This window comes from Centropristis striata, chromosome 16, assembly GCF_030273125.1.
Source record: "Centropristis striata isolate RG_2023a ecotype Rhode Island chromosome 16, C.striata_1.0, whole genome shotgun sequence".
Taxonomy (NCBI): domain Eukaryota; kingdom Metazoa; phylum Chordata; class Actinopteri; order Perciformes; family Serranidae; genus Centropristis; species Centropristis striata.
This window is the reverse complement of record NC_081532.1, coordinates 6723348-6736520: the sequence shown is the minus strand read 5'-3', so window position 1 is coordinate 6736520 and position 13173 is coordinate 6723348. Positions and strand designations below refer to the sequence as shown.

The following is a 13173-nucleotide window of genomic DNA, read 5'->3' as shown; positions in this document are numbered from 1 at the left end:
TTGATCCCCTGTTGCAATTCTTTGATGACGGCAAATATCAAAAGTCAAACATACAGCTTCTTAATACATTTTTGCTCATTTTTTAATATAATGAATAATCATTCTTCTGTTATAAACATTCCTCGTCATTCCTGTCTTAACATTCAGTAATAACAGTAATATTAATAGTAAGGCCTATTTATTCATTACATTCAGTGGCTTCTGTTATAATAATAACAATAATAATAATAATAATAATAATAATAATAATAATAATAATAATAATACATTTTATTTGTAAAGCACTTTTCATACAGAAATCTCAAAGTGCTACAGAAACCAGAAACAAGAAAGAAAAAAACTCATTAAAATCAGCAGTAGATAAAAGAGACACGGGTAATAAAGTACATTATGCAGAGACAAAATAAAAACATCTAGGGACAACCTAAAAATGCCTCCCTGAACAAAAAAGTTTTAAGCCCTTTTTTAAAGGTGTCCACAGACTGGGGTTGACGTAGATGTTCAGGGAGGGAGTTCCAGATGTGGGGGGCAGCGGAGCAGAAGGCTCGGTCTCCCATGGTGTGAAGTCGTGTGCGGGGCTGATGGAGGAGGTTTATGCTTTGGGAGCGAAGGTTGCGGGTGGATGAGTGAGGGGTGAGGAGGTCTTTGAGGTATGGTGGGGCGTTGCTGTAGATGCAAAGGTGGGTGATGAGGGCGATCTTGTATTTAATTCTTGAGGTTATGGGAAGCCAGTGTAGGTTCTGAAGAATGGGGGTGATGTGGTCGTATTTGTGGGTTTTCATCAGAGTTCAGGCAGCACAGTTCTGAATGAATTGGAGTTTCTGGAGGTGTTTGTTGGGTAAACCGATGAGCAGGCTGTTACAGTAATCAAGCCTAGAGGAGATAAGGGCGTGGACGAGTTTTTCTGCGTCAGGGAAAGTGAGGAAGGGGCGGCTTTCAAAAAAAGAAACATAAATAGTTCATTTCTCATCAATTAATAAAATGCAATGTGAGTGATCATAAGAAAAATCTAAATCAAATCAATCGTTTGACCACCCTTTGCCTTCACACCAGCATCAATTCTCGACATTGTTTCACACCTGCCTCAGACTTTTGCACAGAAATTTGAAGTTTTTTATTTTGCACAATAAAAAGACAAAAAAGATAAAGATAAAGACATAACAACAAAATAAAGTAGCAAGGTAGCGGCAAGAAACCCCAAAGGGCTTATACAGGGCCTCTACCTGTATTAAAATTCACAAGTTAAATTAAAAACAAGTTTCTATAAAATAGAAACTTTTGCACAGTACTGTATATCCCCTTGAAAGACAGTGGGTAAGGGCTTTATTGCATGGTGACATTCGATTCCGAAGCATTTTTAAATAAATATATTATCATGAATATGTAGTTAGTGCTTGTAGAGGTGACTGTCAGCTCTGTGTTCAGTGGTCTGTGTCAGAGTCTCTTCCTCTTCAGCAGCTGCAGTCGGTTCCTGCTGTAACAGCTCAGTGTCTCTGCAGTCTGACTGAGGGAGGTTTTTGTACGACGACAAATCACTGTGTGGACGACCAAACACCGTTTATTTCATCGTATCTCTGACAGTAATAAACTGCTGCATCTTCAGTCTGAAAGCCACTGATGGTCAAAGCAGAGTTTGCTCCGTTTCCTCTGCCAGAGAATCGAGAAGAAAACTCACTTTCAGGATTTTTACTGTTTTTCATAACTAACTTGGGAGCTTCTCCAGGTTTCTGCTGATACCAATGTACTCTGTTGGATCCACCAGACCATGATACAACTTCTGGGTTTGTTTCACAGGTCAAAGTGACCGATGATCCCAGAGGATTTGTTACTACGAGAGGTTGAGTCACAGTCAGTTGACTGTTAGATCCTGCAGGGAAAGAGGGAAAAGATGACATTAATTCACTTCAGAGTCATGCGATATATGAAATAATTATTTCATGTGTGTTGTTTTAGAAATCTAATTACAATATGTCCTTATCTTATATTTAAAATAATCCTGACCTGTAAAACAGCAGCAGGCCAGCGTCCAGATGAGGATGGTGATGAGAGTCATGGTGGTTGTGGTTTCTGCTGTGTTGACTGACAGATCTGAGTCCTGCAGTGTTGAACTCACAGGACTATAAACCTTCTCAGTTCACTGGAGGATCAGCTGACCATGCAAAGCCTCCTCTCTATGGAAATGATTTCTCTGCTCTCTGCTCTCTTTATCTTAAAGCTCTGGAACTTGTTGAGGCCTGTTCCTAACAACATAAATATATTTCAGGCTATACTATAGACTTCCATAAACTCTCTGTTTATTATTTTATTTTGCCTTCATGTTCCATGTCTTGTGTTTCCTGCTTTATTTGGATCACTCCCCCCTGTCTCTGTTCAGGTTCCTGTCTGCCCCCCCTCCTTGTCTGTGTTCACCTGAGCCCTGATTGTGTCTCCCACACCTATTTCCCATCACTCCCCATTAGCCCTGTATATAACCTATATAACCCGCTTTTGTCTTGTCTTGATGCCAGTTTGTTGTTCTTCATTGTTCACTTACCAGTATTCTTCACAGTCATAGTCTTGCTGTTTTTTAAAAACCTTGCTAGTCTTTGGATTCTGACTTTTTTTTTTCTTGGATTCTTGCTTTTTTTTGTTGTTTTTGGACACTTCTGCCTGTTTGACTGCCTGCTTGTGTACTGATCTTACTTCTGAATTACTTAATTACATTCTTTGATACACCAAACCCTGAAATCACAGCTGTTTTTGTGAGACAAGAAAAGCAACAGTTCATCATATCTTGAGTATCATTTGGGCCTTTAAAGCTCATCTGAAAACTTTTCTAATATCATCTGACACAGTTTGATTCACTTTGACTTCCCTGCTAGTTTTCAAGACCACAGGTAGAGAGACAACATGCAGCGCTGAATCACAACAGGTGACAAATGTAACATGCTGTCTGTTAAGGTCGACTCTCTGAGTCTTGATTTTAGTTTGACATAATACACAACTCTGATTCCAAAGAAGCTGGGATGCTGTGTAAAATATAAATTAACACAGAATATATCAAATTAAGAATTCAGAGTTTACTTTTACCAGCATGAAATGTTATCAGCTTTAATCTCTTAAAGCTGCAGGTTTAGGAACAGGGGAAGGGTTAGGATCAAAAAACTAAATCTGAGCCAAAGTTTATAACAGTTAATACATTTATGAGACTTGATTTGAAAGGTAACATCTTCTAGTTTCCTAAATTGAATATGTGTCCATAAAGGAAAAAGAATTTATCACATTCTGTCTGATTTATGTTTTTCTAAGCATCCCAATTTTTTTGGAATCAAGACTTGTAATATAGCACACCTCAGAAATACATCTACAATGCATAACGCACTACCTGTTTGCTCATAATGTGCAACACAGAAGCTTATGTCACATAATTTTCTTTAGATTCAGTGTTTAAAGAGAAGAGAAATGTCTTCTGCATTAATTTCAGGGTGCAGAACCTTTTTTTTTTTAGCTTAGTGAAGTACACTGTGTGATAAGTGAACATCTGGAGCTGTAAAGAGGAACAGAATCTGACTCTCAGGGACATGAATATCTGAGTTTCACTCCACATTTGACTGGGCTGAACTTCATCAGGTTTCTGTAAGGTTGTGTTTCAGGGGACTGTGAAGGTGAGCAGTGGTGCATGTCAGAGTCTCCTGCAGCCATCCTGCAAGAAGATAAAACATTACTACTGTATTTATTATATAAAGGACAGTTCCAACGTAAAAACCAAACTAACTAAAAGCTGGCACTTGATGTTCAGTCAAATCAATCAGAATCTCACCCTGAATGTGGACTGCCACTATCAGCAGGAAAACCAGCAGCATCTTCATTATGGATGTATATGTGTGTTTGAGAGAAAATAATTCAATCATGTATTAGTTGACAGAAGACTTGGGGCCTTAAAAGCCCCTGATGTGCAGGGAAGCACGACAGATATTCAAAGTAGAACTTCTGTGGGTGACACACACATGCCAGTGAGAGCTGTCTGTGTGTTTCTGCTTCATAAAGATGAATACTGCCCTCTGGTGTCAAACAGGAGGAAGTACATTCATTTGAATCATTCACATCATGGAAGAATGATGAGACAGTGGGCCCCTGGACACAGACATGTAATAGGGCCCCCATCCCTCCATTAGAGGAGCAAGATCCTCAGAGTCTTTGTAGTTTTCTCTCTTTGTGGTTGTAGAACTCTGCAGGGCTTTTTGTCTCTTTAAAGTAGTTTTGAGTCTCTTTTTGGTCTTTTGTGTCTCTTTGTGGTCACTTTATTTCTCTTTGAAGTGGTTTTGTGAATGTTTGAAGTTGTTCTGTGTCACCTTGTGGCCATTATTAGAACTGTGCATTAATATCTTTATTGACCAAGATGACCCAACACCAAATATGACTTCATAGTTTTCAGTCTCTTTGTGGTTGTTTTGTGTCACCTCTCACAAGACATGAGAGATACACCACACATACAGGTCCGTGGGAAATTGACATTTTTACCCAGTTCTAGGCCAACTTATGTGATTCACTTTTTTTAATCTTGTTGTTTCTTGTACTTGTTTAACACGGTTTAAGGTTTTAAGTCATCCGACGTCTGGATTTTTAAATATACGACTTGACCGCCAATACTTGCACAAGCCGGCGTGTTTTTAGCACTCACTTAGCATTTTAGCATTTGCGCTACACGGATCTCAGATACCGGTTGTCCTGGCATACTGCAGACGTTTCTGAAGCCAGTTGTTGGACCCGTGTCAGTAAGTTTTGCCTCTGACTTTCATTCTGTGGATCACCACTGTCACTGCCACTATACCAGAACAACGCTGTGGGCTCCGGGTCGGAGCAAAAAGGTTTTACCAATTATTGGTCCTATTTTAAGCATGCTACCATCCAGCTGATTTTAAAGAAACCCAACCTGGATATCACTGCCCATCAATTTTAGACCCATATCCAAACTCTCAATTTTATCAAAGATTTTAGAAAAGTTGTGGCTAATCAATTAACTGCCATTTTGGAAAGCCACAATATTTATGTTACATTTCAATCAGGTTTTCGGAAGCAACACTCCACTGAAATGGCTCTCCTGAGAATTTCAAATGACATTTTATGTCATGTGATGCAGGTAACTGCTCAGTGCTGGTTCTACTTGACCTCAGTTCTGCGTTTGACACAGTAGATCATCACATCCTCCTTCAGAGATTGCAGAACTGTGTGGGCATATCAGGCATAGCGTTGGACTGGTTTACATCCTATCTCACTGACAGAAGCTTCAACGTCTCTATTGGGGACTTTGTGTCAGATCCTTCTCCTTTGTCTTATAGCGTCCCGCAGGGCTCAGTACTGGCCCCCCTACTATTCTCCTTATACCTACTGCCCCTGGGTCAGATCATTAAAAGACATAATATTGCATACCATCTATACGCGGATGACATCCAGCTCTTCTTCTCTTTCAAACCTAATGATGCTTTTAAGTTGTTGAGGCTTCTCGACTGTGTAAAGGCTATTAGAAATTGGTTGGCAGAAAACTTCCTACAGCTGAATGACAATAAAACTGAGGTTTTGGTTGTTGCTCCAGACACAGTCACCCCCACAATTGTTCAATCCCTTGGGCCTCTGTCTCCTGCTGTCTGCTCTAACCTCCTTAACTTAGTTGTGTTTTTTGATCAGTCTACATTGTTTGACAAACATATAAAACAGTTGACCAGATCTTGCTTTTTCCATCTTAGAAACATCAGTAAACTGAGATCTGTAGTTTCAAAATCTGAACTTGAGATGCTCATACATGCATTTATCTCATCTCGTATTGATTTCTGTAATTCACTTTTCTCCTCACTAAGTATGTCCGCTCTTGACCGCCTTCAGTCAATCCAGAAAGCTGCCGCAAGATTACTCAGTGGTTCAAACAAACGCTTCCACATCACCACTGTCCTGAAATCTCTTCACTGGCTCCCTGTTGGATACAGGATTCAGTTCAAAATTCTTACTCTCACATATAGAGCATTGCATGGTCAGGCTCCCCTATATATTGTTGAACTACTTCACCCATATCTGTCCGCTATCTGTCTCTTAGGTCAAACACACGACATCTTCTGTCTGTACAATGTACCTGTTGGAAAACACATGTTTTTAATTGTATTTTAACTGTGTTTTAATTGTGTTATGATCCCCTATCTTATTTCTTTCTTTTTATCTTCTGTAAAACACTTTGTTATTTTATCTGTGAAAAGTGCTATATAAATAAACTTTACTTACTTACTTACTGCCCTACATGCTGGGAAACTTCCCATGCTTCTTTATGTTCTTCATTTAAAGTTGTTGTTAAACACCAAAAAAAAAGCTTTTTCAGCTTTTAATGTGAGCCAATCCTGTTTTTGTATTCAGGGTTTTTCATGGATTATCTGCACAGTTTAAGGTTTCTTTAAGGGGTAACAACCAGTTAACGGGATCTTAATTTTTCAACCAAATTAAGATCTTCACTCGAAAATTGTGTTTATGAATTAATATTGTGTTATTCAGCTTTTTGTCCAAAACACATTAAGGTAAGGTTAAGTGTTTCTTGAACCTCAGTGTGACTTCCATCAGCAGCTGCTGACAGGTTAAAACTCCTCTGCAGCTCTGATACATTTCAGATGAGATACAAAAAAAATGGTTCGCAAGTTGATCCTGGTTCAGTTTGAGTGATGTATTCATGACAGGCTTTTCACAATAAGAGACATCTTTATGAAACAGTCCTCGGAGGGTTAAACCAACCATCAGACCATTGAGCACTTGTGCTGTCAATCAAGAGGATCAGGATTTTGAGTAAAACACTGAATCTGTCAGACAGATTGATGAAGTTTCTTTCTTTCTTTCTTTCTTTCTTTCTTTCTTTCTTTCTTGATGAAACAAACTGATCATGGTTCAGTTTGATTGGTGCATTCAAGACAGGCTTTCCGCAATAAGAGACATCTTGGGGAAAGTTAAACTGGATACTGGAACTCTCTTTTTATTGGATTTGATTTCCATAAAAATGGTCTTTTTTGTTTAGTGGAGAGTTTTAACTAAAGATGATTTTGTAACTTTAGAGAGATGATGATCTTTTGAGAATCAGCTTTAGTTATTAAGCGATGATGATATTTCTTCCATTGACAATGGAAAAATACTGGAGAAGAACTATGTGAGAAACAAAATTTGCTTCATGATTGAAATTTGCTGAGAATCATGAAATGATTGAAGTTTTCCACATTAAAAGGTTATAGCTAAATTGCCATAATAAGCCATAAAATGTGTCTATGTATTAATATAAAGTTATTAGTGCTTGTAGAGGTGACTGTCAGCTCTGTGTTCAGTGGTCTGTGTCAGAGTCTCTTCCTCTTCAGCAGCTGCAGTCGGTTCCTGCTGTAACAGCTCAGTGTCTCTGCAGTCTGACTGAGGGAGGTTTTTGTACGACGACAAATCACTGTGTGAACACTGCAGCACTGTTTATGTAGTGTATACTCTTACAATAATAAACGGCTGCATCTTCAGTCTGAACTCCACTGATGGTCAAAGTGAAGTCAGACTTCCAACGTGAAGTAAGAGTTCCACTGTCACTAAACCGAGCTGCTGTTCCTGAATGTTTTGTGCCTCCTGATTTTAGCAGAAACTTTGGAGACTGTCCAGATTTCTGTTGATACCATAAAAAAAAATCTCCATTACTATCTCTGTTAACAGCCTGGCTGGTCTTACAGCTGATAGTGACAGTGGATCCTGGAGCAGATGTCTTTACTGCAGGCTGAGTCACAGTCACCTGACCGCTGCATCCTGCAGACACAAACAAATCCTTCATTTATCAGCAGAAATCAATGAGAGAAAAGGCAGCACATCATGTTTGAAATGTTGCTGAGTAAATTAACCTGTAAAACAGCAGCAGGCCAGCGTCCAGATGAGGATGGTGATGAGAGTCATGGTGGTTGTGGTTTCTGCTGTGTTGACTGACAGATCTGAGTCCTGCAGTGTTGAACTCACAGGACTATAAACCTTCTCAGTTCACTGGAGGATCAGCTGACCATGCAAAGCCTCCTCTCTATGGAAATGATTTCTCTGCTCTCAACAGACTGAAGCCAACGTGGGACACTAAATCAGGAGGAATACTGCTTGGATTTACACCATCTATCATCTTAATGGAACACAAAAAAATATTGATATTAGAAGTGCAGTTGAGGATTTAGGAATCAGTTTGTGTCCACTGTGGTTGGTATGATGTCAATATTTATTCTTCTATTTTTACCTATAGGGGATGAGAAACTGCTTTTTTACTTTTTAATGTTTTTTTCTCATTTAAATTTAAACATTTGTTTAAACATATTTTGTTTGCAGTCTTGCAACTGATATGAAATAAATTAGAATATGTAAATATTTTACAGGTTTGTTTTTATGTCTCAACTGTAAAAGTTATAATAATGATGAAAATTAATCTTTTATTTTGTAAAAAACTTTTAGACCACATGAATTAAATCATTTTGTACGTTAAATCATTTTATTTTTGCAGTTTTATCCTAAAAACAGAGTGTTTTCAGAGGATAGATGTTTGTTCACAGTGCAGGAGGTTTTTGTACGGCCGCTTAATGAGTTTGTATCACTGTGGTACACTTTTGGTGGAGGAACCAAACTCATCGTTGACTGTAAGTACCAGAGATTTTTATTTCATACAACAAACAGATACTATAACTTTTTAATCAAATATTTAATGAAATGTGGTCAAGTTCAGTGTTTTTATTTTTGTAATATTTTTTGTTATTTTATCAAACTGATCTCACAATCTGAGAAGAAGCTTTGCAGAGATTTTATTCAATTAGTATTGCTTGTAAAATAACATTTTAATATACAGAAAATATATATAAATATTTTAAAGCTATATTTTTATTACTAACTTTGAATTTTTACCTCCTTGAATGTGTTTAAAAAGGAAAAAAAATGTTTGTTTATTACTTTATATCATAAAAATATGTATTATAATTTTTTTTTATTTTGAAAATATCAAATAATTAATTGAATTAAATTTATAACGGGGATTCATGTTGAAAACAAACATGATTTTATCAGTAAAAGCTGCTTCTCTTTGTGTTCACGGTTCATTTGACATGTAGTGAAAAGGAAGTGAAAGAGACAGATGACAAAGGTTTTAACTGTATTCACATGAGAGTTTCAGCTCTGTCAGTTTAAACAGAAGAAAATCATCACAGGGAGCAGTTATTCTCTGTCACACATTATGAAAGACATGTGAAGATGTCATCAATAATCATTATCAATCAACCTTTTTAGTTGCATTTCCACTTGAATCCTGTGTCTGATGGTGTGATACTTAGTGATTTATGACTTCTTCTGTTTGATTTGATGAAATGTAAGAAATGAGCAGAATGTGATGTTTCTTTCTCACCAAGCCTTCACTCTCATTCCTCTGTCTTTTCTCCCCCCTCTCTCTCCTCCAGTGGGTGTGGTGCGGCCCACCCTGAGCGTCCTCCCCCCCTCCAGAGAGCAGCTGCAGCAGGGCAGTGCCACACTGGTGTGTCTGGCCAGCGGGGGCTTCCCCTCAGCCTGGAGGCTGGGCTGGAAGGTGGGGGGCAGCAGCCTCTCCTCAGGGGAGTCACACAGCCTGGAGGCCCTGGGGAGGGACGGCCACTACAGCTGGAGCAGCACCCTGATCCTCCCTGCAGACCAGTGGAGGAAGGCGGGCTCAGTGAGCTGTGAGGCCAGTCTGAATGGACAGAGCCCTGTCACTCAAAGCCTGGACCCTGAGCGCTGCTCAGAGTAGAGCTTCAGCAACACTTCCTGTCTGGAAATGATGCTGCTTCTTTCATAGAGATCTTCATCAAGCTACAGATCTCCTCTCTTCACATATTTCTGCACGTTTCACAGCTCTCTGCTCAGTGTTTTAGTGTGCATGTTGCTTTCTCATACTGATCTTCTGCATGTTCTTCTTCATCATCATTAAAATCAACTTTATTAGTTTTAGTCCAAGAGAAACGATTCATTCATCAGAAATGTGGCATGAACATTAAACTATCACTGAATAAAACTGTGGATTATAATGAGTCAGTGTCTTTGTGTTTCTTTTATAATATATTCATGATGAAAAATAACTTCTTGATCATCTCAGTATCATACCTGATATTATATTAAAGCTGATAGTACAGGCGACAGGATTTTTCTCTTTGGTCTGTTGTCATTTCAGATTGTTTCGTGAAACTATTTTTACAGAAACTTTTAAACATATTTAATATCAGTGGCTGTAGTGTAGCATGAATTTAACTTTCCCAGCCTACTCATAAAGAGACTGAATAAACTGACAAGAATATAAGTTTAAAACTGTATGTGGGAGATCGTGTGTGAGTGTGTTTCAGTTTTATTTAGATTCTTTGTGGTTCTGCTTGATGACTCTTGTGTTGTGTTCACTGGACCAGTTATCCTCATCACAGTCTCTTCACCAACCCTCTGCACCTGCAGCAGGCCGTTTCACTTCAGTCACACTGAGGGAGGTTTTTGTACGGCTACAAATCACTGTGTGAACTCTCCATCACCATGAGCACCAAGACAGTAATAATCTGCAACATCTTCATCCTGAACACCACTGATGGTTAAAGTGTACTGAGAACCAGATCTGCTGCCACTGAATCGAGACGGAGTTCCTGAGTTTAGAGTTGATGCCCAGTATATAAGAAGTTTGGGAGCCTGTCCAGGTTTCTGAAGGTACCAACTGAGATCAGCACCAATATCTGAACTCCCTGTGGCGCTGATGGTCACAGTCCCTCCGAGACTAACAGACTTGGATTTGTCAGTCTGAGTCAGAAAGTTGTTGGCAGAAGACTCTGAAATGAGAAATGAAATGTGACCTTGAGAATAAATGTTTGAACTCCAACAACATGTGACAGCAGTTTAAAGTATAAAAGCAGAAAGATGAAAACAGAAACTGCACCACACAAGAAATTCTCCTAAAATGTCTGATCCATTTTCAGTCTCTCACCCTGAGTCAGAAAACCCAACATGACAATCAGAGTCACTGGAAACATCATCCTGATGCAGTTTTCAGTGTGAGTGCATGAAAACAGTTCAGACTCTGTGTGACAGAAGAACTTAAAACTCTGAGGAGCAGTGAAGCATCAAATCATGCAAACATACTTTAGTGGCCAGCTGTCCTTGTGAAACAGAAAGGGAGAGATGAGGTGGAGTAAGTAGAGGCTACATCTCCCTGTGGACTGATGAAGAACATGGAGAAACTTTTGACTTTCTGTTCCTCGTCTCTCTGCTGTTTCTGTCTGAACAAAGTTTCCCAAAAGGCCTTTGTGCTCATAAATAGATGCAGGCTGCCCTCTGCTGGCTGTCCAGGTTCACAACAACTTCATACTGACATGAGATTGATTTTGTATTGGCTCCTTCACTTTAATCAGGATCAGGACATCAATCTGTTAATCAGAGATGCTTCAGCTGTGACACTGGTGGACTCAGGTGGGTCACAACAAGTTTGAACAAAACTCCTCTTGGATGCTCCTGTGGCAGATAAAATATAATAAAGTGTCCTGTAGTTCAGCCTCCCAGTGGAGAAAACATGATGCAGGTCCACACAGGCTGCCCTACATGCTGGGAAACTTCCCATGCTTCATTATGTCTTCATTTAATGTTGTTTTTAAACCCTATCAAACATTTGCTGGCCTTTAATGTGGAGGTCGGCCACAAGTCAGGCATAGATCGTGCAACTTTAAAGTGAACTGGGGATGGGAATAATTAATTGCTGATCAATTAACAGTATATAATTTTATCCTTGACTGCTTATTAGTAGGCTACTTACGGAACTGAAACACGGCCGATCGTTCAGTTCTGTGGCCGTACGTGAATAAGCCAATAAGCTGAGAATTAAGTTGGATAAAGTTACAGTTTGCAAACTGAAAGTTGCAATAACAATTATAAAACACAGAGAAATACAAAAGTATTAATTTGAGCAAAACTAGCTTACTGTAGCCTATCAAAGCTTGCTAGCATGACTTACTGAGTTTAATTTTATCCAAAACTTATTTAAACACAAAACACAGGGGGCTAAAACATAAAACATTGAACTCCTTGAAGTTATCTTTACAGTTTAATCTCACTGAGTTAGTTTTACTATCCACAAGATCAAGTCTCTTTTCGTCCTTTTAAAATAAAAGCGTCCGTTAAAAATAAAAGCGTCCGTCATCAAAAAAGGCTTTTGCATAGTCGGCCTACTGTTCTTTTATTTTGTGTGTTTGGGAATTAATAAAAATGAGCAATTGTCTGCATTTTAACTTTTAGTAACATGCTGCTTAGAAATGTTTTTAGCAAAGCATAAAACACATTTTATATGGCAGGTACAGCACACAGAAACAACGAGTATCAACAGAAAGGACATACTGATAACACTTTGCACGCTAACACATATTTGAGGGCAAGCAGATGGAACACTGAAGCACTCTTGGTGCTATAATTCAAAGTCATGAGCCTAGGTGGAGATGACGAACACTAGACAAGATACAGAAGTGTGCTGTTAGCTTTTTTCTTCCACAGGGCAGAAGCTGAAGCACCAAGAGGCTAGGACTAGCCAGCTGCCAATGAAATGGGCAGGTCAAAGTTTAAACCAGGGTGCTGCCCCAACAGTTATTGACCAATAAGATAGTCGCACATTTACATAAAAAGAATCTGTGTAAAACTAAGTTAGGTATCCTTTTCTGGGAGATGGTTGGTTACAGCTAACTGCTCAGCAGCCTGATTTCTGAACAGAGAAGGTTGATGTATACCTGACTCACTCTTTCATTATTGTCTTAAATAAATAGTCAAAAGGATATTACTCTCCTCTCATCTGTTCTGCAAAAAACAACAACTCTAACATGTATGCATGCATCAATTAATCGATTAATTGATCGTTAACGTTATAGATAATCCAGTTGGTAGGTTTCTTCCAACCGCCCATCTCTAAAGTGAACCAGGATCTCGTCAAAGGTTTGCACCCATCAATGATGAACAGGGTGCTAACAGATCTGTTGAGAGCGATGACTCAGGCATTTTAACATGGAAGAGAAAGCACAGATGGTGGAGTTAGTTTTAGCAATGATGACTTGGTACCTTGGTGAGATCGATCAGTCTTTGAGTGTTTCAGGAATATTGAATAGCCTACTGAGTTCTTCTACAGTTAAATCAGAGAAGGTGAGA

General features: G+C 38.9%; 1 protein-coding gene and 1 gene segment (V, D, J or C); one reads left to right on the top strand and one right to left on the bottom strand.

Moving 5' to 3' along the window:
• The first annotated feature begins 497 nt into the window (after positions 1-497).
• Positions 498-9951, top strand: LOC131988369 (immunoglobulin lambda-like polypeptide 1). Its single transcript, XM_059353491.1, has 4 exons — positions 498-618; positions 7957-8083; positions 8491-8639; positions 9447-9951. Exons 1-4 carry the CDS (start codon positions 498-500, stop codon positions 9767-9769), a joined length of 720 nt encoding a protein of 239 aa, XP_059209474.1. The 3' UTR covers positions 9770-9951.
• An 82-nt stretch (positions 9952-10033) lies between these two features.
• On the bottom strand, positions 10034-11051 carry LOC131988410 (Ig kappa chain V region 3547-like). The segment is given in 2 exon segments: positions 10034-10823; positions 10979-11051. Coding segments are annotated over 2 exon segments (360 nt in total).
• Positions 11052-13173: the final 2122 nt, after the last annotated feature.

Bases quoted from the DNA above. Each gene is read 5' to 3' on its own strand.
- LOC131988369 (XM_059353491.1), top strand. From the start codon at position 498: ATGTTCAGGGAGGGAGTTCCAGATGTGGGGGGCAGCGGAGCAGAAGGC. The intron at 619-7,956 runs GTGGATGAGTGA...GTTGACTGACAG, and splicing joins TTTGGGAGCGAAGGTTGCGG to ATCTGAGTCCTGCAGTGTTG. The intron at 8,640-9,446 runs GTAAGTACCAGA...TCTCTCCTCCAG, and splicing joins AACCAAACTCATCGTTGACT to TGGGTGTGGTGCGGCCCACC.